We start from the raw sequence: 14,807 nt of genomic DNA on the forward strand, positions 1-14,807 counted from the left end.
TTGTAAAGTGAAATTGCTTAGATCTGCTTGGATGGGAAACATCTCTACAAAGAATTTTGAGAGACCCATCTTCTTGAAAAAAGAAAAGCCATGAACATTACAAATATTTAATAGTGCAAAATGATGATAAAAACTAATTACTTCGCTTCTGAAGGATTTAGAGACACCAACATGAGTAGTATTAATAATATTATCAATATCAATTTTGTTCTGTAGACAATTGTAATGTTTTTTTTGACTATATTCTTTATATAAATGTCTTTCAGTGGCTTAAAATTATGAATGGAACACTGGTCTATGTCCATGAAAGCAATGGATTTATTCATTAAGAGTATATGAGTGGGTTGGTAGATAAAGGGCTAATCAATGTGTTTACAAGTATTAGCATAATGGCTGCAAGTTAATGACTCTCAATGGCCCCCTGCTAGGCCAGCCTGCAAGACCGGTAAATAAATACTTCCTTAGATTATTGCCTTAGTCTCTCTCTCTCTCTCTCTCTAACTCCCTCCCTTCCTCCCTCCCTCAGCTTGTCGCTGCACCTCACATCCCAGTTCATCCCTAAGCGTTGCCAAATCCAGACCTTAGCCCTAACCTTCCCATCCATAGGCCCACCTCCTCTAAGCCCCTCAGGAGCCCCAAATTCCCCTTAGCCTTCCCCTATCTGTTAGTCCTCATGGCCGTGACAAGGCTAAAGCCCATTGTGGGCATTAACGCTCCAGATGGGGTTCAAAGAATCAATTAACCTCCACACTATGCTGTACACATAAGTGCAAACACACTTCTTGTACATACAGAGGCACATACAGGTTTCAGATAAGAAAAAGAAATTGCAGATGAATGTTTACATATTACTTTTGTCTTAGCCAATTACAAAATTAACTTAAATATAAGTGAGCAGTCGAAAAATGTACCTGCACCCTACCTCAAAGGTGCAGGGAAAAGCATTTTGTAACATAGAGGAAGATGAAGACGCGATAATCATTTAAATGTAGTGTCGTTTCTTAGTGTTGCATTCGTTTGTACACACAAAAAGGGGCAGAAGTAATTGCATGAAGAATGAAAAGACAGAGCTTGAGTTTAAGTTCAAATCCTGGATACACTTTCTCACCTCCAAACACCTGGCCAATTGCTGCATAAAATGGTTGTGAATGTTGGATTGTCAGTTTCGAAAATTCCAAAAATTGTCGGATTTGGCCCCCAAATTCCAATATCCAAATGGTGTGGGTTGTTTCAGACACTGCATGATGATCCAAAAGCACTTTGTTTGAAGCATACTGACCTCTTAAACCTACATGCAGATCCTTATACATATACTAACGTACTGTTCAGCTCTAGATGACATCACTGGGTAATTAAAATAGGTGAATGTAGCCTTTCTCAAACAGTACTGACAAATGTAAGTGGTTTGTAAAGGCACGTCAACATATAATACGTACAAAAAGATAAAGGTTTTAAATGGTTTTTAAAGGTGAAATATAGGCCTTTTGTCAATATCAGTGACAGAAGTGGACACACTTATGCTCCCGTACTCCACCCCTACTACGCAACACAAACACATTATCACCCACTTATTCCTAATTAGCCCAAAAACACCAAATCTGTCTTCATCCCATCACCAGGGACGACCCCGCTACTTAAGCAATCTCCTGTCGAGAGCCCAAAAGCTGACCAATCACACAAGTTCACAACTTATCCTGGTAATAATCTGATAATCTTACAGCATCTCTCTCCTCGAGGCACAAGCCAAGGTCGATCCCTATTGTTATTCATGGCGAGGGTTGTGAGGGGGCATGATGAATGATGATAACATCACCCGTATCTAACAGTACGGTAGCCTATGGGGGGGCAGTGGCCACTATTTTCATCACGGCTGAAATGCGGTATGTGCATATTAATGGAGAAATTTGTCAATGTTATGGTCTGCAGAGGAAAGATAATGCCATTTAGGCTGATAGTTATATGATTGCCTACCACAGGCCCAGACAGATAAAACAAATCACGGCCCACATGCCGTGCAAATTGACTCAATAAAAATGCAAGATGCCAGAAAAAATGCTAAGAGAAGAAAAAAACTGTGTCTCACAAAAAGAGACAAGACGGGGAGGAGGGGGGTGGGGGGCTGTCTAGTAAGCTTTGGAGAGGCGAGAAATTCCATCCAGTGGAAATACATCTCACACAGGAAGAGAGAGGGGCCAAAATGGTCATAAATACAGTAAGAAAGAGAGAAAAAGAGACAGAGAAAAGCCTGAGTATGTGACCAGACAGTGGATATTTTTATAGAGGAAGGGAAGCCCTGGGGAGGGGGACAAGAGATCGCACCAGTGGATGAGGTGGATACAGCAGCTGAGGGTAAACTGAGAGAAAGCCTGAACTCCATTTGTATCTGTTTGTATTGTGAAGTACGCCACCATGTGGAGACTTATTACAGAATGACATAAGAGCTCATGTAGCTGGGCGGAAAACTGTGATTGCTTATATTTCTGTCTTTAGTTTGATACAGATATTCCTACCTTTTTTCCTTGAGGCTCTTTAAAGGATAGGATTCACATTTTTTTCAAGTCTGTCTTTAAACAACACTCACGTGACGATATGCACACTGAAAGAGTTATTGGTTGCTGTAACTGGCTTTGAAAGATAGTGACTCCAATGTAAAAGACAGGGTACAAACATACTGTGCTAAAATATGAGGCTTCAGCAGTCTGAGTTACCCAAATCGAGTAGGAATATTCCAAAGTTACAGTCTTTTTAGTATGAAATTCCCTTTTAGGGTGTACCCGAAGAGCTAAAACTACAGTCTTTCAAAAGAAAGAAGCTAAGATTAGAGAAAAGTCTAAAAAAATACACATAGTGGAGCTTTTTTTTAATTTATTTTACACCATGCAGTTATCATCCTGTGACCCCTTAGTTTCATCTCGCGACCTCTTTTAGGGGCCCCATCCCATAGATTGAGAACCACTGATCTAGATAGTATGACACCCAAAGTTAGCTGCATTTTTACTGAAGGGTTCCCTTGTGTGTGAATGTGCCTTAAACATCTATAAACTGGAGGGCTCTGGTAACTGAATGGTTACAGTGCATGCCATTCAACTGCAACCTCCCTGGTTCAACTCCAGCTTGGGACCCTTATTGCATGTCTCTCTCTCTCCCCTTGTTTCCTGTCTGCTTCTCCACCATCAGCTCTCCATTAAAGGCAAAAAATGCCCAAAAATATATCTTCAAAAAAAACAAAACTCTACAAGCTGTTTAAATGTGTGCGCAGTGAGTACATGTTTTGACACATGTCATGTCTTGACAAATGTCCTAACACTTTTTATGATCAAGTCTGTTCTTTCATGTCAGACTCGTGTGCCCCAGGAGAGAAATATCCATGTTTTTGTAGTTTTTATTCTGCAGGACATTTGAACGCATCAAAAGGCAAACAAAAAGACCAGGGATCCGGCTGAAGGTACATTTAAAATACATCAAACATCAAGGGCACTTGGCTTCAAAAAGGACCAAAGTGATTGCACAAGAGTGACATCAGCTTGGAGTCCCACTTCCCCCTGAGCTGTAGGACTTCTCTCTGCAGACAGGGGTCGGTATCACTCAAACATGGGCAGAGAGAAGAGGAAACTGTGGCTGCTGAAGGGATCTGTGTGTTTTTCTGCGATTTGATTGGCATGGGATTGAGTCCTGTGCTGCTCTGCGAGGCACGTGACTCCTTTTTCTAATCAGATCACAGTCAGAAAATTCAATATTACATTCCAGGGTAGGAGACGGCTGGCTGTTGTCAAAGCATGACTCCTTTAATAAGATTTTATGGACAGAGTATAAAAAAATAAGAGTTCAATCTGGTCATAAAAATGTCTCTGAGGTCAGAAAGTACACATCTTTTCACCTAAACGCCAATATATCCTTGTATATTGCTAATTTTCAAGTCAGTGCACTGTTGGCCTTGCACTCCCCTGTTTTTGACCTCCTCACCTCCCTAGGGATCCACTTCCTCCTCCTCTCCTTCCTCCTTCTCCAGGAAGTGATGAAGTGGACACATTTCATCACCCTGGTAGCTACAGCTGTCCCGGCCTGCTCTATTCATCACGCTCATGTACAGTCTGGCCCTCCCAAAGCTATTACTGTAGCAGGCCGAGCCCCCCTACACACCCCACCTCAACAACACCCTGTGAGTAAGTATGTGAGAGTACAAGTGAGTCAGACGCCGCATCTGGTGGGTGGGTGAATGAGTGCATCCATGTAAGATGGTGAGAGAAAAAATAGCACCGAAATAACCTGACAACAACAAACAAAACCGCACACAACAGCTCAAATGCACAGCTGCAACACCGAGGGAGACCAATTTAGTCCTCTTTCTCTTTGGGTATGAACACAAACAAAACCATTTTGAAATATAACTGCATGAAACGTACAACTGCTCTCTTTGAGATGGATCGATAAATGCTAACACATGAGCGCACATACATGCATACACACACACACACACGCACAAAACCTCCCAAAGGCCGCATGCCCAACTGACCACTCCTCAAAACTCTGACACGCTTTAAGTGTTTAACCCCATCTGCACCATGCTGTACACTCCTCGTGTTGTGCTGTGTGGCCTCCAGTGAGTGCTATTGATCCTTATTGTGAAAGGAATGGAGTGGCTTATCCATTAAGGTTGAGTGAGTCTGTCGCCTGTCTCCTTCTAGCAGCAGACGGAGTGGAACGGACAGATGACTGGGAGGAGAAAGAAGGAGGTGGGAGACTGGAGGAGGGAAGGAGCAGAGAGGGAGAGATGCTTCAAAGCTGCTGGATAATAGAGAGGAGAGGATGAGTACAAGGTGAGAAGAGAAAGGAAAAAGTCAGGAGAGAGAAAGGAGAGAAATTGAAGGAGGCAGTAGCAGAGGAGAGGATGCAGGTTTACAGAAGGAAGATTCTCATATTCTGTTACTTATTCAAATTGCAGGTAACACAATCAAGTCACCAAAATCCATTCATTTCTTACGGAGTTGAACAATCCGGCAAAGTAGACAGTCAAGACGATGAGAATACTTAGCCACAGCTGGACTTTTTACACTTACTAGCAATTTTCCACACTTTCTTGCTCTGCTTGCAGGAACTGAAAGTGGATGAGAATTTGATGTCATTCCACTGCTTTCTAATTAGCACTTGCCAGCAAATGATGTTGACTCATCAAAATGATGCTCCATTATGTGGGGTAAGAGGAAAAGCTTTGATAAAGGACAGACTTTGACTGTTTAGAATATTCAGATATTATCAGCATCTGTTGGCAGCATGTCATACATTTTTAACAAGCAGCTAGAGCTACATTGTCTGCTGTGTGAAATCATTTCAATTTGGATAAGGAAAGCGGAGCATCAAGCACTTTTAATGTCTGAAAAGTCTTTCCAAAAAGGGGGTAGTGACAGCTACTTTCAACAAAAGGAAAATTATGAAAAGACACTACTTTTAGGGGAATCGTGACCTCATCTCGTCTTCATCACACTGTTTTTTCACTCTCTGGTGAGTGTTTCTGATTTGTGCGCCCAATTTATGATCTACAATTTTTGCATTGAAAATTGTTTGCATTGATATTTTCAGAAAAACAAATTGAGGCAGTGATTAAAGCTATTTTGATTAAAAGGTGAAGCTGTGATCAAGGCTATTTTTTCTTTAAAGGTACCCTGTGGAGTTTTCGTGTCAACGCAGAGTAAAGGTGGCTGTATAGTCCTTCAGACATGCTTGTCGGACGGTGGAAAAGCCCATTAAAATCCCTCCCCTCACACCTTCCAACAGCAAGGGACTGTGCACGGCCATTTCTGTAAACGGACAAGCCAACATTCTCACCCACTTCAGGCAGTGATTGGCCAGCTGTGTGGACTTGAGACAGGAATCAGGGTTTCAACTTCTCTCTCTAGCTCTCTGTTTTCATGGCCAACTATATCTGTCACTTTTCATGTGGAGAGAGAGGAGGAGAGACTGTCTGAAAATATGCGCCGTTATCGCCATACTTAAAACAACATTGCATCTCTCCTCTGCTCCGCTCTACTCTCTGTGTCATGGATGTATAAAGAGCTGTGAGTGTGGGCGTGTTTATTTGTGCTTTAGAACGTAACCGCCATGAAACAATCAGAAAATAATGTTTTATTTATCTGATTCACGGCTTTGTTCTCGCCAATGTCGCTGGATCTTCTCAGTCACTCTCTAGATCACTTGACCACCACTTCTCTAGTATACTTTTAATGTTTACATTCAGTGTTGTGTTAATCCTTGGCGTATTGCTAGGTTTCTTGGTGCGTTACTGCCACCAATTGTAAATCAGTGGAATACATTGGCTTGTGCAGTTGTGATACAAAAGTCTGTCAACTATAGAATTTTGTCACCACTGTGTGTACATACATGTGCATCCTAAAGGTTGTGCTAGTGGAGCACGAGATGCAAACATAATGGGGACCCACTCATCAAAACATTAGCACCACTAGTGGTCAAAAACTTCACAGTGTGCCTTTAATGCAAGATATTCCATTGAAAATTTTGCAGCTGTATAATGTAGGGATCAAAATTAAATAACTCCTTTGGAGGTTAAAATACGTGATCTCTACACACACACACACACACACACACACACACACACACACACACAAAGCTCTACTTACAGTTTTACACATAAAACACATAAGGAGAAAACAGGACATATTAGGGAAGAAGTCAATATCAGATCACTTGGATGTAATAGATGATCTGACAGGACACACATGCACACACACACACACACAAACACCATGATGGATTAATATTATTCTCCAGCAGTCCATCCGTCTCAAGGTTTCAAATCACTTTTCTTCCCCCACAGCACTTATGCACACGTGTGCTTGAACATTAAGAAACCCACACACGACTATAACACACACTTTCTAATTATGGCTTTAAATCAATGGCCAATCTCATTCTTGAACACATTCCCCCATGATTCATTTTCATTAAGCAGATGCATTATGGGTAAGGAATGAAGGCAACCGATCCAATTTAGCCCTGACACAAGTCGAGTCCTCTGGATCATGACATCTTACTAACCATTAACTGAGCTTTTTTCTTTTTTTTTTTTTTTTTTTTTTTTTTTTTTTTAAACAGAGAGCGGGCACTTCACCCCCCTGAGTATTTTCTCCTTTTATTGAGACGGAGTGAAAGCCTGCAGGGATACAGTGAAGCCAGAAAAAAGTTCTGCTCCAGTCGGGGGTACAGTGCTTCCTGAGGATGAGGTCTCCACGACTACTCCATCTGTGGCTTCAAATTACAACTGCTACGTTGCTTTAAGGTGGAGAACAGCTTTAGTGTATTCTTTGTGTCTTTTTATGATTTAGTTAGAAAAGCACTTGACAAATATGAGCATCAGGAATGAGAATTTGTCATTTTAAGTGTAGTGAATAATAGTGGAAGACAACTGACTGTTACTAGCATGTCAGAGGATTTTTGCCTTCTCTCACCTGATTATGTCTACAATATGCTCCTTAATGCTACAGTTTGTTTCTAGTCCTTTGCACAACATGCGTTTGTGGAAGACTGCATGATGTGATTGGTCGGGATTCAGTGCATAGTGTCAAACTTATAGTCTTCACCCTAAGCAATGCTGCCTCAAGTTCACCTCTAAATATGTTGTTTATTTTCAACTGAAGCATTTCCGATTAATGCAAAGTTAATTTGGTCTCTTCAGAACTCTGTTACTTGTCTCATGTTGTTGTGAAAACTCATATCAATGTGCCAGATTTGTCACTATTTTGCACTCAACCTAATATGACCTAATGGTTTTGCAGTATTTCTAATTGCAATGGTGTAAGAAAAAACATATTCATTAGGCAGAACAATGCCTTTCATATATAAATATACATAGCATTTTATTATTACTGATGCATTAAAGTGTAAATTTCTTTAATACTGCAGCTTGTCAAGATGGTGCTAGTTGTATCTACTTTACATATTTCTGTGCATATTAGTCTACATTTATAGCAGACCAGTATCTATTCCCATTTATTTTGATGTCTCTCAAGTTGCAAGTTAAAAGTTGCCTCTTTTAAAAAATCCTCAAATTTGTGTTTAATTTCTAAAATTTTAGAATTAGCTTTCCAGATGTTACTTTTTGAACTTGTAGAGAAAATGCACTTATTTGATAAATTCCTCTCCTTATAACATCCTACTGCAGTTCGATTGTAGCAGTTTTTAAAGTTGTAGTTTGGTTCTTCTGGATTAAAAGTGCTACTTAATTCAAGTGCAGCTAGTCTGAGGGAGTGGGTTCGGATATCTGGTATAGCACTTGAAATGTTTTCCTCCAATTCATCCAAACACAAGTTCTTCGTATCCCTTGGTGACAAAGTATTTGATCGTGCTCCTGTGTGGAGTTCCTCAAGGGTCAATCCTTGGACCTGTCTTATTCGGTGGCTGTGCCTCTTTTCATTTTCATGTAGTGATCCCTCAACATCCTGAACTTCTGTGTAAACATCAGTGTAATTTCAGTGGATGAAAATAAAGTGCATAAAATGAGCGTGTGCACTACTGTGTGTGTCACAGATGGGGGCTAACAGACTGAATAGTGAGAGCAGCGTGTGCACACATTATTGATGCTCTACATATATAGTTTCATCTCCCACAACTCCTGACAACAAGATTAATGCAATTTCTTTATTCACCAAAATACACTGGCATATACAAGACAGAGAGAAGGAGAAAGAAAAGAGAAAATGATGTTCATAGAGAGAAAGAAAAAAAGGATTGGAAGAGATGAAGGGTGTATGTCAAATGCCCGGCAGAAAGACAGTGAAAGAGGGATGTGAATGGAGCAAGATGGAGAGCTGTATGGACAGCGAGGAAATGAAAGCTGTTGATCAAAGAATGATTGCATGGCGGTGGGGTTTGTAACCTTGAGCTGTCGCATCAATTAAACGTACTTGAATTTATGAGGCTGAGTTAGATACAAAGAATTAAGATGGGGGAGGAAGATGGGGAGAGATATGTGCTGAAAAACACCGGCAGGCAGAGGTCACTAAATCCTGCCCGGCTCGCTTCTTTCCTCTCATTCAAGAGACAGAGGCGAGGACAAAACTCTAAACTACAGATGAGAGAGGAGCGGAGAGGAGAGGGGAGGAGAGGAGAGGAGAGGAGAGGGGAGGAGAGGAGAGGAGAGGAGAGGAGAAAGGCAGAGAAAAGTAATTAAAATACAAAAAAAAAGACATAGCCTGGGTCAAACAAGAGTATCGGTTGCAGCACCCCGGGTGCAGCTATCTTGGTGCATACAGGAACGCATTACAAATGAACAGTGCGATACTGGCATTTGAGGTTTGGAGAGGAGAGTGTGTTCTCTAATTAAAAACTACCCAAAGGGGCTATCTCCTGCTATGAAACAAGTCATTCTCCTCCTCCCGCGCTCACAACTCACAACTCCTCTCTCTCTGCCGCCCCCTCCCCCCCAACCCCTTCGCCTGGCCAGGCCTGGCATGGTAGGAGGTTTTAACGAACTCGGAGAGAAAAAGCTGATTTTGGAATAGACTAGAAAGTGAGAACAGAAAGAGAGTTACTGAGCTTAGCTGCTGTACAATCATGCAGCATTTTTGGAGGATCAACATGACACAATGACATGTGAAAGATGCTGAAATTCATGAGATGATGCACAGGTGCATAGGTGTGGGTGCTGCAAGTTTGCGTGTATTTGTGTGTGCTTTCATAAGCCTGTATAACCTAATCTAGGTCATAGGCAGAGGTAAACAAGCCTCCATTACTGCAGTGGCATCTCACACATTAGTGCTGCTGTATTTGTAAAGGATTTCACCTTTTAACCACTCTTGCACAGCTTTTGACAAGAAACAAAACGGAATCCTGTCAAACCTTGCTACATGTTGAAATATATCAAAAATGCTGTTGAAACAATGTTTATAGATAGATATCTAAAATACTTTTCAACCAAATGGATTCCAATTTTGTTAAACACCTAGAAGTCTTTTCACCTGCAAATCACCAAAATGTACTTCCTAAGCAATGCTGCTACCAGCTGCTCAAACACAAAACATCCCCTTTGGAAAAGATTCAAAGCAAAATCCACTAGCCTCTGCTCCATGAAGTCCTTTTCATTTTAATGCATCTCCATGAAATCCACACAATTCACCAGACTTCTTGCACCTTTTCTGGTCGCTTCTACCAATTCATGTTTTAGAGTTTTAATGAATTGTATATTTCTTCTGATTAAGATGCACAAAATCATGGATTTCAGGTTTGTTTGTTTATAATCACAAGCTAGCAAATCCTGAAAAATAATGCCGGCTAGGTCTAAAGGGTGTGATAAAGAGAGTATTGAATTGAGCATTGGTGCATTTTATTGCTCTTGAATTTAACCTTTTCATTTGTAAGAGGAAGATCATTTCCTCTTACAAAAGAAAAAAAAGAAAGAAAGTTGTGTAGGCTCACTTTAATTACAAGAAGGCACTCTCATTTCCACCTTGTGGAGGTCAGATAAAGGTGGTATCATTCATTTTATTTTTCTCCCAATGCTGATGTCAAAACCAATTTCAGTCTAGTGTTTTGAGACTGAGTAACACCCAAATTTACATTGGCTTATCCGTCAGAGGGGGCAGCTGCAATCAAGCCAGCATCCATACTTTCAGAGCCGGTGAAGATGCATTCAGTTCTACTGTGCCACCACAGTAGTAACAGTCTCACTAGACAGTGCCAGGTATAAACTTTTTCAAAGTGTGTCCAAACTTTTGACTGATACTGTATATATGTGTGTAGTGTTTGTGTGAATGTACAGCATGTGACACTCACTCCACTGGGGGGTTGATGTCCTCAGTTTTCGTCTCAAAGAAGCGCAGCACCTCCTCGCTCTGAGAAATCTGAGGGGGGAGTCGCACCAGCGCCTAGACAGAGACAGAGTGGGAACTTAAAAAGATGACAGACTTTGATGAAATAAGTCAGCCTTATTACTTGAATATATCATTATGTGAATGTCTAACTTCCAAGTATCTTAAAGCTGCACTCATAAATACTTTTGTACTCTCTACTCAGTTTTTTAGCCTCTTTTAGCTCATTGTTTTGGTTTTCCAGTTGCCCACAACTCTGTTCTAATCAAAACCATTTCACCTGTCAAAAAAAGCTCTGAAACCTATGATGCACTACCTGTGACATGTATTAAGACATATAAAAATATTCTGCTTGGAACAATAATGTGTGTCTGATATGGTTTTTCCGCAAAAAGGATAATTACCATGTTAAAATCCTTAAAATGATATCTACTCCTTTTCCTTCATTAAAAATTCCAGAATCTATGAATATGCAAATATATTTTATTTCAGAAGTTTAACTGCTGGACACAAGGTCTCCCCCTTCACTGTTAAGTCCATTCTCAGTGTTTGTGCATTGGAGGCTCATCATACTTGTGTAAGTTGAATATTGGACCACGATTGGTTCTGAATAAGCTGTGATGTCACAAATCAAGCTCGTAGGTCCACCCCTTAAGATTGGATTTTCAATGAACACAGAGAAACTTTCCACTCTCAGCAGGTGAATGTGAAAACAGCCTTCTAGTGTCAAACTCTGCACATCCATCATTCTACACAGCGAAGCTCCAACATCCAACGGTAGGAACAAGAAGAAACATATTTTTGAGTGGAGGGGGACTTGGTTTTATTCTTGGTTGTATTCGCATTGGGAATTGTATGATGCCCAATATGCTAATTAAGGTAAATCAAACAAATGTACAGGTTTTTGGGAGAATAATTGCTCCTTTGTGTGTATAATTTGTTTAATATCTGCCATGTAATAATTAATCACAAAAAATAGGTTTTTCACACCTTTTCAGCCATCCTCCCTCCACTGTTCTCTCCCTGTATGTTCATTGACAAAGCCACACTACGGTCAAAGACCGTATCAGACCGGATCATATGTCTGACTAACCATCTATATTTGATGATCTGGCCGGCTCCCACCAAAGGCATAGCTCATGTACGGGGGTGCCGGACCATGAAGCTATGCAATGACATATGTACAGTGTAGGCCTTTCATTTAAATTTGCACAGTCCCAGCTACCTTCATATTTCATTCATCAGATGCTATATTATAGAAAGAGCCTTGTGGTTGTGATTGAAGAGGCCATATCTCACTGGGTGCCCACAGCTGGCTGGACGCAGCATCCCACGATCTCTAGAGAGCAGATCCTTTGAGAATGCTGGGTAATTACTTTTCCTCTCTGTTGTTTTCCTCCTAAACAGGATGTAGGAAGTAAACAGTGCGGCACACTCCGGTGCTGGGCAAAAAAAACAGGCTTGCTAAAGCAACTGTAAACACTAGAGCGCTTCAGGATATTTGGGTAATGAGGAAGCCAGTTCTCTCTTAATAAGGCTTTGCTCGTGTTGAGCTAAGGATCAGGTTCATTTCAGATTTGTTTTTTTAAATTCTTTCGGTCCCAATTACTGAGCTATTACTATGACTAACCTTTTCTAATGCAGGCCAATGATACTGCTCCCTAATTGTGTGTATAGGGAAAAAATCTCAAGAGCCCAAATCTGGTGTAATGTACCCACTGTCTACTGCTAATGTGGCTATGTGCCAAGAGGAAGGAAGGAAAAGGGGAGGGCATGATGGAGGAAAGGATCTAAATATGGGATACATTTTAAAAAACGAATAAGAAGAGGAACAGGAAGGAACATTAGGCAAGTCTCAAACGACAAAAGGCCATCACTCTCACAGTTTCTTCTGTCTTTTGGAGAAAGGGCATGGTAATTTGGAGAACTTCTTTCTTTCCTAGTGAGATGTGCATTAAATGATGGGATGCGCTTGTTAGTGAGTGAGACTTTGAAATAAAGTGATGTAAAGTCTGTTTCATGTAGTGCAGTGACTGAGAAGTTTCGTGCACAACTACGTCGCCCCACTTTACTGACTGTACCACACGTGCAAATAAATAACCCTTCATCTGTAGTAACAACAGATCATAACATCTCCCCACCAAGAGAAGTCCTTCATAGACTCGGAAAAGTGCAGCAGAATAGCACTGATAAGTTGTTCATTGTGAACACTCTCTGTAAATTTTTCAATGTCTACAACTGTATCTGCGCCATATGTCCCATGTCTAAAGCATGTGAGAGGACAGTATAGGCCGTGACCTTTGACCCCTCACAGGCTGGGGACATTCTCCAGTCAGATGGGGAACTGAAGGATGTTTACAATAAGGCCTCTTTACCCTGCAGTAGTCGTCGATGAAACGCAGCCGCTTCATGGCCACGTCTCGAACATGACTCCTCCGGAACAGGATTTTGCCTGCAGAGGAGGAGTAGAAGAATGAAAAAAAAAATTAAATTGGAGGAGAGTGAGAAGATGAAAGAAAACAGAAAAAAGGTGTGATGATAAATAGAAAGGAGGAGGCAGAAAAGAGTAAATATTACACACATGCACATACAGCTCACCCCAAAACACAGCAAATTTATGCTGATTTTGCAGAGCAGCCAGTGCAGACTGCTGCATGTAATACCCCAGCCCACCAGGAGATGTCAGTAATACATGACAGTGATCCTTCATGGCCAAAGCACTCTCAGTCCCACACTCAAGGCTCCAGCTGTCCCCCTATGGATTTCATGACCTCAACCTGTGACATGACTTTCTAAATAACAAATAGGATTTGTGCACACATGGGTCTCACATTTAGGCCCTCCTCTCATCTCACTCATAGTGAACACTAAAGTCACAGACCCCATCCCCCACAATCATGCTATGTGCCCTACATCCTGTTAGAGAAGTGTAAAATAAGAAGCGATTATTGCATAATCATCTCTTCTGGAGGCACTATTTAGAGAGATGTACTTGTGCAAAAATAATAATTTTACATACGATACATACAAAATGGTTTCCAAAATATTCATTTTTAACCACCATCAGGGCTTCCAGACAAGCACAAGTCTGCATTATATCACCCATGCTCCATTATTAGCACATTAGCATCACTGCTCCTCACTACTACTACTGCACACTTCTCTCTTTTGACTAAAGATGTAGAGTAGAATCAAAGTCAGACAGGGCGGAAACATTTGGCTGAAAGAGACGGCTCAATCGCTCGGTTTAAAGGTCAACTTATGGGAAGCGGTGCTTACGACATCCACTGACCAATTTGCTGTGGGAACCTTAAATATTGTCCTGCAGTTTGTTGTAGCCTGTAAGAGTCATGCAACAAGGGCAGAGGACTTTATCCTGAAACAAACATCCTCAAACAGATAGTCAATATTGTTTGCATTGGGCCACTGGCTTCATAGAAAAGAGGTAGGTGGAAGTTTGGTTGGATTCCAAATTGGTTTTGTTTGTAAGTGTGTGTCAACAAGAGAAAAAGATTCACAGAAGGAGGAGGGCTTGAGGGGAGACAGAAAGCATTTACAGTTGATGCTCGGGACCATGTGCTGGCCGCGTGGGCTTAAACAGAGAGTTTACCAAAATAAACTAAACAGACAGAAGCATTTCATTCCCTCAACACAAATTCATCTACAGAAATCAACATGACAAACATACAGGTGTACACAGAGACCCATAACAAAAAGAGAGAGAGAGACACACACACACACACACATCAGTATGATTAGCAGAATAACTGTCAGCTCTTCTGCCCCGGACACTGAACTGCCACAAACACCATCATCGATCACTGCCACTGCTCTGTAGGTCGCCATGAGCCTGAATGTCAGGCGACGACTTACAGCAGGAGAGACGAGCATGCATGGCATGACTCCAGTCAATACCAGGACACGCACACACACATACCCATGTAATAAAACACATGCATAACCATGACCTTAGTTAGAATCCCATTCAAC

The 14,807-nt window shown here is 41.2% G+C and overlaps 1 protein-coding gene across 5 annotated transcripts in view; it reads right to left on the reverse strand.

Annotated features, from left to right (window-relative positions):
- sh3pxd2aa (SH3 and PX domains 2Aa) overlaps nt 1-14,807 on the reverse strand; it is a 110,911-nt gene that overhangs the window by 64,569 nt on the left and 31,535 nt on the right. For all 5 annotated transcript variants that reach the window (XM_042431793.1, XM_042431787.1, XM_042431780.1 and 2 more), the window contains exons 4-5: nt 13,193-13,269; nt 10,783-10,874 (exon numbers count right to left, since the gene is read on the reverse strand). In XM_042431793.1, coding sequence (XP_042287727.1) covers nt 10,783-10,874; nt 13,193-13,269 — 169 coding nt within the window. The remainder of the gene's footprint in view (nt 1-10,782; nt 10,875-13,192; nt 13,270-14,807) is intronic.

This window comes from Thunnus maccoyii, chromosome 2 (assembly GCF_910596095.1).
Source record: "Thunnus maccoyii chromosome 2, fThuMac1.1, whole genome shotgun sequence".
Classification (NCBI taxonomy): domain Eukaryota; kingdom Metazoa; phylum Chordata; class Actinopteri; order Scombriformes; family Scombridae; genus Thunnus; species Thunnus maccoyii.